Source organism: Scyliorhinus torazame, chromosome 1 (assembly GCF_047496885.1).
Source record: "Scyliorhinus torazame isolate Kashiwa2021f chromosome 1, sScyTor2.1, whole genome shotgun sequence".
Classification (NCBI taxonomy): domain Eukaryota; kingdom Metazoa; phylum Chordata; class Chondrichthyes; order Carcharhiniformes; family Scyliorhinidae; genus Scyliorhinus; species Scyliorhinus torazame.
Window position 1 is genome coordinate 258568202 of NC_092707.1, and position 14814 is coordinate 258583015.

Below are 14814 nucleotides of genomic sequence, written 5' to 3' on the forward strand. Positions count from 1 at the left end.
GTCTGAGATTCAGAGGGATCTGGATGTCCTAGTGCATGAATCACAAAAGGCTAGTACAGCAAAAGTGTTTGACTGACCTAATTGGTACAGCAAGTAATTAGGACAGCTAATAGAATGTTATTGGTTATTGTAAGAAGAATTGATTACAAATTTTAGGAGGTTATGCTTCAGTTGTACTGAGCATTGGTGATACTGGATCTGGAGTATCATGTACAGTATTAGCCTCCTTATCTAAGGAAATTTGTAAATATGTTTGAAGCAGTTCAAAGAAGGTTTATTAGACTGATACCAGGAATGGGCGGGTTGTTTTATGAGGAAAGGTTGGATATGTTAGGTTCATTTCCACTGGAGTTCCGAAGAGTAAGAGGCGACTTGTTCAAAACCTTTAAGATCGTGGGTGATATTGACAGGGTGGATGTGGAGAGGAAGCTTTCTCTTGTGGAACAATGTAGAACTAGGGGCTCACTGTTTAAAAATAAGGGTTCGCTCATTTAAGATTGAGATGAGGACAATTTTTTTCTCTCGGAGGGTCAAAAGACAGTGGAAGCAGAGTCTTTGAATATTTTAAGGCAGAGCTGGATAGATTCTTGATTAATGAGGGGATGAATGGTTAACAGTGGTAGGCAGACATCAGATCAGCCATGATCTTATTGAATGGCAGAGCAGACTCGAGGGGCTGAGTGGCCTAGTTCGGCTCCTAATTTGTATTTTTCTATATACATTTATGCTTTGCCAACTACTCTCTCAATATGATCTGCACCTTCAAAGATCTATGCACAAGAACCTGAGGTCTCTTTGTCCCTGCACTCTCTTTAGAACTGTGCCATTAAGTCTATATTGTCTCTCTTGATCCCTTCTGTCAAAATGCATCACTTCACATTTCTCTGTATTAAATTCAATCTGCATTTGTACGTCCATTCTTCCAGTCTCTGTACTTTCTACTGCAGTCAATTAGTATCACGCCCACTATTTGCCACAGCTCCATATTTTGAAATTTTACTATTTCAATATCCACGTAATTTATCTGTCAAAAAAGCAGTGGTCCTACTGACCCTTGGGGAACGCTGCCCAAAATGAATTGGGCGCCCAAAATGAATTGGGCGCTTAAAATTATTTTTTTTAAGTATCTGGGAAGCACAATCAAAAAAAAGAGAATCTACCACAACTCAATTTTCTGTCCTTGTGCCGATGTTTTATCCAAGATTCCTATTCCATGAGCCTCATTTTTGTCATCAGTCTTTCATGTATTACTTTGTCAAATGCTTTCTTAAAATCCATATAAACAACTTCCCCTGCATTCCTTTCATCAACCTTCATTGTTACGTCATCAAAAAATAAATAATTTAGAGTACCCAATTCATTTTGTTCCAATGAAGAGACAATTTAGTGTGCCCAATCCACCTATCCTGCACATCTTTAGGTTGTGAGGGTGAGACCCACGCAGACATGGGGAGAAGACCTGGGGATGTTTTGAACCCGGGTCCTTGCTGCTGTGAGGCAGTAGTGCTAACCACTGAGCCACCGTGCCGCCTTTTCATCCAGAAATTCAATCAGGACAGTCAAACCCTTTTACAAATCTGCGCTGGCTCTCCTTAACTAACTCAAACCTCTCCAAGTGCCTGTTATTTTTTCCCCTGATTATTGTGTTTAAAAACGAACCCATTTCTGATGTTAAACTGACTGGCCTTTAGCTACTCGGAATCCTTTCTTGAACAAAGCTGTCAGATTTGCTATGTTCCAATCCTATGGCATGTCTCCCATATCTAAGGAAAAGTGAAGATCATTGCAGGCCCTTCCACTACCTATATCCTCACTTCCTTTAGCTATGAGGAATGCAAGGCAAACCGACCATGGGACTTATCCACTCTAAGCATGGTCAGCTTTTCCAGGATATCTTGGGCTATAAATTTTCACCTTATCCATTATCTCTGCCTTATGGTTTCAATAATATTTTATCAGCATCCTCTTCCTAAACGCCAGTCAAAGTACTTATTAAGTATTCTAGTCCGAAAGCATATTATTACCATCTTTGAGGCTAACAGACTCCATCCCACCTCTTACTAACTACTTACTAATTATAAGCGGGCCGAAGATTTTTGGCTTTCATTTTATCCGAACATGTCTCATATTCTTTTTCCTCCCTTTTCACTTCCTATCTTGATTTATTGTATTTGGCCTGGTTCTCATTTGAAGAATTCATCTGACATGTATCATGTACCCTCTTTTTGTTTGTTTAATTGGCTTGAATGTTTTACCCATCAGGCGCGCGGACTCGGCGGGCGCAGAAGCGGACGCGAAGAGCGTTCTTGACTGTGGTCGACCCCAGTAAGTAATTTGACGCCGGATGGCCAATTAACGGCCATTCAGCGTGACACATGCTCTGTGAAAGGCTGAGCGTGCTGGGGAGGACAGGCGGCAAGAACTGGGAGGGTGCGGGCTGGTATTTCTAATGAGCTCCCTCAGGGGGCAGCCTCTGTGGAGCTGTCTCAGTGGGCTGCTGACCTGTGGAAATATTGTTGTCAAAAACTACGGCACACATATCTGAGAAGCATGAAGCAGCACAACGGCGCAGTGGTTAGCACTGCTGCCTCATGTAGCTGAGGTCCCAGATTCGATCCCGGCTCTGGGTCACTGTCTATATGGAATTTTCACATTCTCCCCGTGTTTGCGTGGGTTTCGGCCCCACACCCTAAAAGATGTCCAGGGTTGGTAGATTGGCCACGCTAAATTGCCCCTTAATTGGAAAAAATGAATTGGGCGCTTAAAAATTTTTTTTTTTAAGTATCTGGGAAGCACAATCATACACAGACCTCAGCCTCAGAAACATGTGTTAATTTTATTCAGCCCCGCATAGTTCATCCCGCCCTGGATCCACGTTAAACATAAAGGCCAGCTGCCAATCGACCTGCTCGTGAACCAGAAAGCAGACGGCCACATATAATTGTGCTTGGCGAGCAAAATATTGTGAGCTGGATTCTTCGATCGCCGACGGCGAAATCACATGCGCCTTTATACTGGAACCGGGGGCTGCGCCGATTTTCCAATGCCCCGCCCCCTCAAAAACGGCATACTCGGAGTATTCTGCACGCCGATGGGACGGCCTCAGGATGTCACCTGAGGGATTCCCTGATGCTCCTTCCCTAATGGGCCGAGTCCCCGACGGCATGGGGCGCGTGTCCTCGCAACCTTCGGGGACCTCACATGACGGCTGCGGACTGTGTCCAGCGCTGCCACAGTCGGGCTGGTGGCAGTGGAGGCTTCGGCGGAGGCTGGGGAGACTGGTGGGGGTGGTTACAGGGGGGTCGATTTTGGCAGGCCGGGTCCGCCGCAGCCGGCGTCATGTTGCACGGCGCGGCTGCCGCCATACGCATTCGCGGCCACGGACCCAGCCATTCTGCAGCCGTATCCGCAGGTAAAGCCGGGGGCTTTACGCGGCGTGGCTGCTAGCCCCCCCACCGGGCGAAGGATCGGTGCGGGGGCAGTGTCGTCATTTTGGTCATAAGACCAGACAGACCCTGCGGACGTAGCCGCAGAATCGGAGAATCCAGCCTTGTGTGAGTGCTTGACGATGTCCAGACGCACGCCCGATGCCTTCTCACACGATTTCATGCACCTCCGGGTCATGTGTGCGCTCGCCCAGGCAATGTAAATTTCTGGCCCTTATATTCTCCATCCCCCTGGTCATCCAGGCAGCCCTGGTTTTAGTTCACCTACTTTTCTTTCTTGCTGGAATATACCTATCCTGTATCTAAAACATGTTTTCCTTAAAGGTCACTCATTGTTCTGTTGAAGGTTTTCCTGTCAAACTTTGGTTCCATTTCACCCTGACTAGATTCCACTTCATCCTGTTGAAGTTAATATCCTGGTAATTTAGAAGTTCTTTAGATTGTTCCTTGCTCGTCTCTATTACTAATCTAAACCTTACGATACGATGGACACTTTTACCTTCATGTTCTCGCATGGGCACTTGGCTCTCTTGGCCCACCTTATTCACCAGCACCCGGTCCAGCAATGCCTCCTTTCAAGTTGGATGTACTGGTCAAGCAATTTTCCTGGCCACATTTCAGAAACCCCCTCTTTCCCCAGCCGGAATTTGGTGGTAATAACGTACAGCCCAACGGAGTGGAGGAGGTAGGACTTTATCAGTTGGCCAATCCACCTAACCTGCACATCTTTGGACTGTGGGAGGAAACCGGAGCACCCGGAGGAAACCCACGCAGACACGGGGAGAAAGTGCAAACTCCACACAGAGTTACCTAAGGCCCTAATTGAACCCGCATCTCTGACACTGTGAAGCAGCAGTGCAAACCACTGTGCCACCCTGATACTGATATTATTAACAGCATGCGACTGATGTCAACCTGAGATTATGAAGACATTTTAATACTTTGCTCTGCGTTCCTGAGCACCACACCTCACTTAATGCCACAGACGCATTTCGTTCTACGTCGTGCAACTGACAAAGACGCTTTGCAGACTTGAATTGGGATTTACCCAAGTGACCTTGTATAACCATTTGAGCAACATTAAATCATTTACATAAATATACAAACCTGTCTCATAGCTCATCAGGCAACAGTTTTAATCCGGTCTCCAAAAACAGATTTCCTTTTATGGGGAATATTTGGGGGTGGGAGCAGAAAGAGCATCTATCCCCTGGGTGGCTGTATTCATTGATTCATTGATGTTTTATTAAAAGCAGATATTGCACTCAATTCTTAGCAGATCCTTTGAACATTTTTATCGCTATACTTTATAGCTGTCTGCTGCGGAAACAACGGGGATGTCTTGTATCTGTCAGGAACCTGTCACTGCATTTGATTTTTATTGCCAATATAGATTGCATGCTTCAACCAGCAAAATAAGACCCCCCACTATCTTTACTATTAATCTCCCTTGACCTTAAATGTCATGTGTTTTATTCAAAAGCTGCAGCTCATGTCTTCTGCAATTTGCCTTGCTCTTTCATTCCAAATCTATGCCGAGGGCAATAATATTGGAAGAGAAATTGGTGCGAAGGTGAAGTGGGACAGAAAGAGCTGGCGCTTTCAATAACTTTTCAAAAATAAATGCGCTTAATGCATTTTGGACTTCTAACTGGCAGTTATAAAAGCAGGACTGTAAATAGAATCGCGGTCAGAGGTTGAGAAAACAGTATCTCAAGAGAAGCTCCTCTCCCTAACAGCAAAGACTGCCTTTAGCCGCTCATAATGGTGAGCAATGACTGAGGCGCAAGGTTACAGAATAATGCCGCAGAATTTCCTCCGATGAAGCTGGCCATTCTGTTCAGCTGGTTAATGTGCCACACCCGTCAACCTCCAGTCAACCTAGCATCCAATCAGCAAAACTTCCTAGTCCTAACTCTCTCACACACTGTACTTATCTAACTTCCCTTCAACACATCTTCATCTCAACTGCTCTTATGTGGTAACGTGCACCACATCCCAGCAGTCTGTGTAATGAAATTTCTCCCAAATCCCTCATTGTATTTATTAGTAACTAATGACTATCATATTTATGGCCCCTAGTTTTGGACTCCCCGCTGGTGGAAAATGTCAACACTATCCAACCCGTTCATAATTCTAAAGATATCCATCAGCTCAGCTTCTCCTTTTCTGGAAAGAAGAGTCGAGTCTGTTCAGTCTTCCCTGACTATAGCCTCTCAGTTCTGGCTACATCCTTGTAAATCTTTTTCACACCTCCTCCAATGTCTCTATCTACAGTTTGTAATTTTGCTCCTAGATCTCTGCACAGTACTTTAAGATTTCAGGGGATGATATGAGTGTAATGCTGCAAGCACCACATCACATAAGGGGCCTGATTGCCACTTCCATATTCTGCTATTTTTTTTCTGACTTGAACAAGCATTAGTGGGACGAATCACCAATGGTCACCCATCCATAATGTGCACCCATCCATACTGTGCATTCCGAGTACGTTTTCATCGAGGCACCCAACACCTCAATTGGGCTGGAGCCTAATTAAACCCCTTTTAAAAATTCATTCATGGGATGTGGGCATCACCGGCTAGGCCAGCATTGATTGCCCATCCTATGTTACCCTTGAGAAGGTGGTGGTGGTCGGTGGTGGCCATGGAGTGAGTGGTTGCACACATGGCGGCTCCTGCTTGAAAGTGTTCGTTTTGGCTCTTTTCACCTTTGGGTAGATTCGGTGGAAAGGTGGAGCGCAGAGTGTAGGGGGAGAAGTTCTCCCGTGGATGGGCATGTTTGCGGGCTATCAGATCCGGCTGAAGACAGCGAAAGATCTGGCAAAAGAGTTGGCACAGTTCCAATTATGAAAATGGCGGAGAGAGAAAGGTCGTCACCGACGGGAAAACTACAGATGGAGCAATTGAAGGGTTTCATTAAAGAGGAGTTTTGGCAGCAAAGGAAGGAGATGCAGAGCGACTGGTAGAAGGCGATTGAGGGGACAGTGGCATCTCTTCGCGGGTACCTGGAGCGGGTGGAAAAGTGCCTCAAAAAACACAGGGTGATGATCCAGGAAGTGGAGAAGGTGGTGTCCGACCAGAGTGACCATATTGTGTCCTTGGAGGTGGAGGTGGAGATCCTGGGCGATCTGTGCAAGTTGCTGCGGTCATAGATGGAGGACCAGGAGAATTGGTCCAGGCGACAAAACCTGCAGACTGTGGGTTTGCCAGAGGGAGTGGAGAGAACGAGCGCCACAAACTACATCACAAGGATGTTGGCCAGGTTGGTGGAAAAGAAGGTGTTTGATAAGGCCCCAGAAGTGGACAAGGCCCATAGGTCCTTGAGGCAGAAGCCGAGAGTGGGGGAGCCTCCACGGGGGATGATTTTGCGGATGCACAGGTTTCTGGACAAAGAGAGCTGAATGGGGACTTTGGATAGGGGAATTAAGTTATGTCTTGTTCTTGTTTGCTGATGTGTGTGTGGGGGGGGGGGGGGGGGGGTGGAGTTAAGAAGTTGTAAATTTGTAAGGGGGGGGGGGATTGCTTCCCCCCCTTCTATTCTTTTGGGAGGTCTTTTGTGTTTTTGCTTTTTTTTTGTAATGGCTGTATTTTAGGGGCTTTATGGGATGTATTGATGTCTTTGATACTTTTTATGGTAATCGGGTGCCTGTTGTGCAAGTTAAGGTGGGTTGTGTGAGGGGAGGGATGGGTGAGTGTTGGAGAGGGCCTTTGGGCAGGAGTCGGCACTCTGGTGAGCAATGCTAGTGAACGGGAGTGCTATGGTGGGGAGGAGTCTGCAATGGTTGCTCAGTATGGGGGGATGGAGGGGAAGGGGGGAAGGAGGAGGAAGTGGGGTAGGGGAAGGGGGGAAAGTTGAGAATGTGATGTGGCAGGTGTGGAGGATGAGTGTGGTCATGGGTGGGGTGGGGGGCCATCTTGGATGGGCTCGATTTAGAGTGGGAATGGGTGAGGTGGAGCCTAAGGCTTGTGATGGCGGACATTGGAGGGGGGTAAGCCTCCGGTGAGAATAGTGACATGGACTTTCCGTGGGCTGAATGGCCCGGTCAAGAGGTCCCGGGTGTTCGAATACTGAAGAGTTTCAGAGCGGAAGTGATTTTCTTGCAGGAGACGCATCTCTGAGTGAAAGATCAGATGATGCCGAGGAAGGATGAGTGGGACAAGTATTTCAGTCGGGTTTGATTCAAAGTCATTTTGTTGAGCAAGAAAATGGGGTTTACAGGGGCCAGGGAGATACGGGACCCTGTGGGTGTGGAGGGGCGGGGGGAGGGGGAGGTATGTGATAGTGAATGGGGTGTTAGAGGGGACGGCAGTGGTGTTTGTAAACGTGTATGCACCTAATTGGGATGATGTTGATTTTGTAAAGAGGTTACTGAGAGCGATTCCGGACCTGGACTCTCACCAGTTGATCATGGGGGGCGATGGGAAGGTCGAGAATGGCGAAAGAGCTGGAGGCTTCATGGAAAGGATGATGGATCCGTGGAGGTTCAGGAACCCGGGAGGGAGTATTCCTTCTTCTTGCATGTGTATAGGGTGTATTCCAGGATTTATTTTTTCGTGGTGAGCCGGGAGGTGCTGATGGGGTCGGTAGGGGTGGAAAATGCAGGGATTGTGATCTCAGACCATGTGTCGCACTGGTTAAATGTGAGGCGTTGTTCGGGACAGGTGCAGAGGCCGGGGTGGAGGTTGGACTTGGGACTTTTGGCTAATAAGGAGTTTTGTGGGAAGGTGAAAGTGGCAATTAAGAACTATGTGGAGCTCAACCAGAATGGTGAAGTATCAGCAGCTGCGTTTTGGGAGGCCTTGAAGGCAGTGGTCCGAGGGGAAATTATTTTGTTCAAGGCCCCTAGGGATAGGATGAGGAGGGAAGAGCATCGCCGGTTATTGGACGAGATAGTTGAGGTAGACAGGAGATACTCGGCAGCCACCACGAAGGAGCTGTTGGCAGAGAGGAAGAAGTTGCTGGGGCAGTTTGACTGGTTGACAATGGGTAGGGCGGTGGGGCAGCTGCAGAGGGTAAGGGTGGTGCAGTATGAGTATGGGGAGAAGGCGAGTCGTATGTTGTCCCACCAGTTACAGCATCAGGCAGCATCCAGGGAAATTTTGCAGCTGAGGGCGGAGAAGGGGGAGGTCTTTGTAATGATATGTATAGTGCCAGTGTAGTAAAGGGTTAACATCTGAAACTATGTGTAAATCAAACACTAGATGGCGTTACTAATTCAATGTATATAAGACAGCATCTCTAGGAATTCTGGGAGAAGCTGCAGAGAACATGAGGAAAAGCTTACAGGGTGTGAATTGATTGTAGAGATATAGCACGAGGTCACGTCATAGTGTAGTTTATTAGATAGAGTATTGATTACTGTTCTACAGATTCAGTATTATTAGTTTAGTATCTGTTTCTCAGTAAAGTGTGTGAACTTAATCAAAGATGGTAGTGTAAAATAAATTTGTTTTGATTCAAACTTCTTATTTTTATATTCTTTGTCAACACTCCATATCTGGCTACCTTGGAGGAAAAGGCAAGGAATATAACAGTCGTGTCAAATCTGGAGAGGATAAATGAGGTGTTTAAGTCTTTCTACGAGGGGTTGTATAGGGCTGAGCTGGTGGGAAGGAGGAGGATATGGGCCGGTTTTTGGATGGGTTGGAGATCCCAGAGAGGGAGGAGGAGAGAGGCAGGCTTTGGAGGAGTTGTTAGGGTTAAGGGGGGTGGTGGAGTAGGATGCAGTCAGGGAAAGCCCTGGGACCGAACAGCTTTCCGGTGGAGTTTTACAAGCAGTTTGCGACAGCGTTGGCCCCCCATCTGGTGGAAAAGGGGGCGTTGCCGGCTACGTCAGCGTAGGCGTCGATTTTGTTGATACCAAAAAAGGGGACGGAACAAATGGACTGTGGGTCCTACAGGTCCATTTCATTGCTAAACACAGATGTGAAAGTCCTGGCGAAGGTGTTGGCGTGTAGGTTGGAAGGGTGTGTCCCGGAGGGGTTTCTGAGGACCTAACGGATTTTGTGAAGGAGAGGCAGATCTCTGGGAGGTTGCTGAATCTAATTATGAATTCGTCAGGGGGACGGGAGCCAGAGGTGATTGTGTCCATGAACGCGGAGAAGGCCCTTGACTGGGTAGAGTGGAGGTACCTGTTTGAAGTTCTGGGAAGGTATGGATTTGGACCTAAATTTATGGCGTGGGTTCGATTGTTGTATGCGTCCCCCATGAATGAGAGGAGTTTGGGGTATTTTGGATTGCAGAGGGGGACGAGGCAGGGGTGCTCGCTGTCGCCGTTGTTATTTGCATTGGCGATTGAACCCTTGCCGATGCCCTATGGGCGTCGGCTGAGTGGCAAGTGATTGTGAGGGGGTAGGGAGCACCCGGGTATCAGTGTGTGTGGACGACCTGTTGTTGTTTGTGTCAGACTCGTTTGAAAGTATGGTTAGAATGATGGGTTTGTTGGAGAGATTTGGGGCTTTTTCCAACTATAAATTGAACGTAGGGAAGAGTGAGGTGTTCCCGGTGAATGCGGCGGGGCGGGGGGGGGGGGGGGGGGGGCGGGATCTGGGGCGCTACCATTTAAGGTGGCAAGGGAACAGTTTAGGTATCTGGGGATTCAGTAACGCTTGAATGGGCCATTCAAACTTGAGGCTCCACAGGACTCCACTTCCAACCTGAGCCAATCCACCCTGGAGCATCAACCCCCCCCCCCCCCCCCAAACCCCCGCCTCTGTCTTTGTAGCAGAGCCCTCTTCACCCTTGGAACCTTCCCTGCCCACAATAATTCCGAGACCAGAGTGGAGAAAAATCGTGAGGGACTGAAAATCAAAAAGGAACCTTGGCAGCACATTCATCTTTACCACCTGTACCCTCCCAGCCAATGTCAGGTGCAACATATCCCACCTTTTAAAGTCCCTTAACCTCTTTCACTCACCCTATCATGTTCCACCTCACTCTTCCCTACGTTGCCATTAGCCCGAGAAAGTATACTGGGATGCCAAGCAAACAATTTCACCACATACTTAGAGTTTCTCACTTCCCTATGGCTCCTATGAGTTATGCACTGCTGCCTCACAGTGCCAGGGACCCGGGTTCAATTCAGACCTTGGGTGACTGTGTGGAGTTTGCACTTCTCCCCTTGTCTGCAAGGGTTTCCTCCGGGTGCTCTGGTTTCCTCCCACAGTCCAAATATGTGCAGGTTAGGTGGATTGGCCATACTAAATTGCCCCTTAGTGTCCAGGAATGTTAGGTTGCTGGTTATGGGGATAGGGTAGGAAAGTCGAAGGAGTATACCTAGATAGGGTGCTCTTTCAGAGGGGGGTGTAGACTCGATGGGCCGAATGACCTCCTCTGCACTATAGGTATTCTATGAATTCCCCAATGGCCTACTGAGGCTCTGCTGAGGGCTCTGGAGATGCATGTGTTGATCACCGGGGACCTCAGAACCCCAAAAGACATGGCTGGAGACTCTAGCATTTGAAACTTTCTCAGATTGGACGGGCCAGACTAATTTTCTGGTTTTAGCAAGTTCACACAGTTGATGGGGAACCTTAACCCTCTTAAAGCAATGCCTTGATTTTAAAGTTCCAACGCTTTGTTTTCAAATCCCGCCACGGTCTTGCCTCTCCCTACCTGCGTACCCTCCCCCAGCCCTACATCCATGCAAAATCTTTGTCTTCCTCCAATTGTGGCCTCTTGCGTTTCAATGATTTTAATCGCTCCATCAAATATCTAAACCTTAAAGCTTTGAAATTCCCTCCCTAAACCTCCTTTTTAAAATGCTTCTTAAAACCTTCAACTTCGACTCAGCTTTTGATCAACTGTCCTGGCATCTCCTTGTGTGAATCAGTGTAAAATCTTGCTTGAAGAGCTCCTATGAATTACCCTCAGATGTTTTACTACATTAAAGGTGCTATAATGAATGGAAGTTGTTGGTGTTGAGGTAGGAGAGACGCTGATATGTGGTTGAAACTTATTTGGAATCTCTCCCTTCGTTTCAGGACACAATGACTACATGTGCCCCGCCACAAACCAGTGCACTATCGACAAAAACAGGAGGAAGAGCTGTCAAGCCTGCAGACTGCGTAAATGCTATGAAGTGGGCATGATGAAAGGTGGTATGTAGTATTTGGCTTTTAGTTCTCATGCCATCTGTGTTCACGTTGTGAAAGCAAAAATCTATTTGTTTTGAATCAATGTTTTCAACAGAAGCCGTGACAAGGACAAATGATATTGCTCCTGCTTATTTTCTAGGTGATGCACTTTGAGGGGCATCAGTAACCTCAGGTGATCTAATACCCCAAGCTGATATAATACACACAGCTCATTGAATATCAGCAGATCACTGTAGCTTAATTGATCCAATATGATTCACTATTGTCAAGTGGGCCAATAATATATAGGTAATCCAATCACAACTCCAACCCCCAAGTGGTCGAACAGCTCCAGACGACCTAATACACCTAGATGGTCTCGATGCGACCAGCGATCGAATATGCTTTGGTGGTCTAATATACTTAAAATAATCTGTCATCCTCATGTGATCCAATACTGATCTAATACAAAGACATTGAATGTGCGTAATACCACCAAAGTCATCTATTATACTTTGGGAGTCTGATATATGGATTGACCTAATGCACGTAAATGATCTGATACTCTAGGAAAATCTCCTGAAGGTGGAGATGTATTGGAGAGTGGACCCAACCTATGTCACACCAATTTTAATTAATCTCAATCTTAATTGATCTCATACCCCAATTCATCTAGTATCCTCAAGGCAATCCGATGCATGCAGGTGGTCCAATATGACCAGAAGATCTGTTTTTTTTGTAGCTGATCTAATACATTCAGAGATAATATCCCAGGTCTTGTAACACTTGGATTATTTCATACTCTCCCCATGAACTGTCATGTAGGGTGGGATGCTCTGGCCTTCCAGCAGCATGTTTCCCATCAGCGTGAGGCAGCGTGATGTTTGCTGGTGGCGGGATTCCCTGCTACCATTGCTGTCAATGAGAATTCCCATTGAAGCCACCCCATGCCGCCAGGAAACCCATGGTGGTGGGGGGGGGGGGGGGGAGACCACGCACCAGACACCAGAAATGATAATGGGAGGATGCTTTCCAATCTTCTAGTCATGTGGAGGAGAATTTGGCGGCTGGGGAGTGGTGTGGAAAATTGGAATGGGATGCGTCAGGTCTTCGTCCCTGGCACATTCCCAACTCCAGGAGATGTTCCCAGATGTGGGCTTGTTTCACCAGCAGATTCCCGCTCATCCAAGGCAGGTAGCCAATCAGGATTTTGTGCACCTTTGAAACACAGAATCCCTGCAGTGCAGTATGAGGCCATTTGGCCCATCGAGTCTGCACTAACTCTCTGAAAGAGGACTCTACCCAGGCTACTCCCTCACACGATCCCTGCAACCTTACCTAACCTGCACATGCCTAGACACTAAGGGGCAATTCAGCATGACCAATCCACCTAACCTGCACATCTTTGGACTGTGGGAGGAAACCCACGCAGACGCGGGCAGAAAGTGCAAACTCCACACAGTCACCCAAGGCCGGAAGTGAACCCAGCTCTCTGGTGCAAGTGCTAACCACTGTGCCACCCATCACGTCCCCTTACCTAAGAAAGGATATACTGGCCTTAGATGGAGCGCTCCGAAGGTTCACTAGGTTGATTCCTCGGATAGCAAGATTGTCGTATGAGGAGAGATTGGGTTGACTCGGCCTGTATTCACTGGAGTTTAGAAGAATGAGAGCGGATCTCATTCTAACTCATAAAGCTCTGGCAGGGCTGGATGCTGGGATGTTGTTTCCTCGGGGTGGGGGTGGAGTATTTAGAACAATGGGTCACTGTCTCAGGATACGGAGTGGGCCATTTAAGACTGAGATGAGGAGAAACTTCTTCACTCAGGTTGGTGAACCTGTGGAACTCTCTATCACTGATGGCTGTGAAGGCCAAGTCACTGAATGCATTTAATAAAGAAATAGATAGATTTCCAGACAATGTGTCAAGGGGTACGGGGAGAGAGTGGTGTTGAGATAGAGGATCAGCCATAATCACATTGAATGGTGGAGCAGGCTGGTAGGGCCGAATGGCCTCCTCCTGCTCCTATTTTCTATGCTTCTGTGTTTATAAGATATTTAAAAGGTCAATTGACCATTAATTGTGCACAGCAATGAAATTTTACTGAAGGCAAGTGAGCCCCATGTTGTGTCAAGAGTTCAGTAACACAGTGGAGGCGGAAGGTTAAGGGGACTTCAGAGGCCGTGTCTATGACACTGACATAGAGCTGCAAGGCCGAAATGGGCACAGTAACAGCCAAAAGCATTCTTGTGGAGAACTCCCCCTCCATGTTGATGACTTTACCAGCTCCGGGACTTCCTTTTATATCAAATGTTGTGGAGCCCTTTCAAAGTTTTGAGATGCCCTCGTGTTGTCCATCTCCCTCAGCAATGCCCACCTCTCCCACTGGAGCTGCCAACCAGCCAGTCCTGTGCGGTCCCACCATTCCTCCCTACGCTCCCCTCCTCCCCCTCCACCCCAGTTCTACGGTAAACGCCGAGGCAGCCTGTTAATTGGCCATCTCCTGTAAGGTTGTGCCACAGACTGATCATCAAACACTAGCGGGTTCGAGATTTGCGAATGGCTGAAAATTTTTCAAGTGGAGAAAATCCTGGTCAGTGAGAGCACGATAAAGTGAGCGTGTAAAGGATTTTTAAAGGATACCATTAGTGCACTTGTTTTTTTTACAATTAGGAAAAAGAGGAGAAATGTGAAGGCCCTGAAAACTGATCATGTTAGAATTGTCAAGGAAATAGGTTAATAATGACTTTGCACCAGCATTTACAGTTCAGGAAGAGGTCAACATGCCGGACATCCCAATATGGAATCAGGGATGGGGATTCAAAAAGATTAATGTAAGCAAAAACGAGTAATGATGAAAATAATGGTCCTAAAGAGTGACAAGCCCCAGGCCCAGTGGTTTAAAGCAAATAGATGTAAAAACAACGCAGATGTCCTAAATATACAGTTCCAATTCAGAAACCATCTCTTTAGATTGGAAAGTGGCTTAGGCCACTTCACGAGAGAAGGAAACCAGAAAATTATCATAGAATCACAGAACGTTTATGGTGCAGACGGAGGCTATTCGACCCATTGTGCTTCTTTTCGTTAACCAAGTAAACTAAATCAACAAACTGGGAAAAATTAAAAATGCAGTTCCTTAAGGGGATACTGCATCAAAGCAAACAAGGGGGCGAAATTCTCCCCAAACGGCGCGATGTCCGCCGACTGGCGCCCAAAACGGCGCCAATCAGACGGGCATCGCGCCGCCCCAAAGGTGCGGAATGCTCCGCATCTTTGGGGGCCGAGC

General features: G+C 47.2%; 1 protein-coding gene across 1 annotated transcript in view; it reads left to right on the forward strand.

Annotated features, from left to right (window-relative positions):
* The window catches only part of esr1 (estrogen receptor 1), a 465450-nt gene that overhangs the window by 143471 nt on the left and 307165 nt on the right, over nt 1-14814 (forward strand). The window contains exon 4 of the mRNA XM_072505188.1: nt 11432-11548. Coding sequence (XP_072361289.1) covers nt 11432-11548 — 117 coding nt within the window. The remainder of the gene's footprint in view (nt 1-11431; nt 11549-14814) is intronic.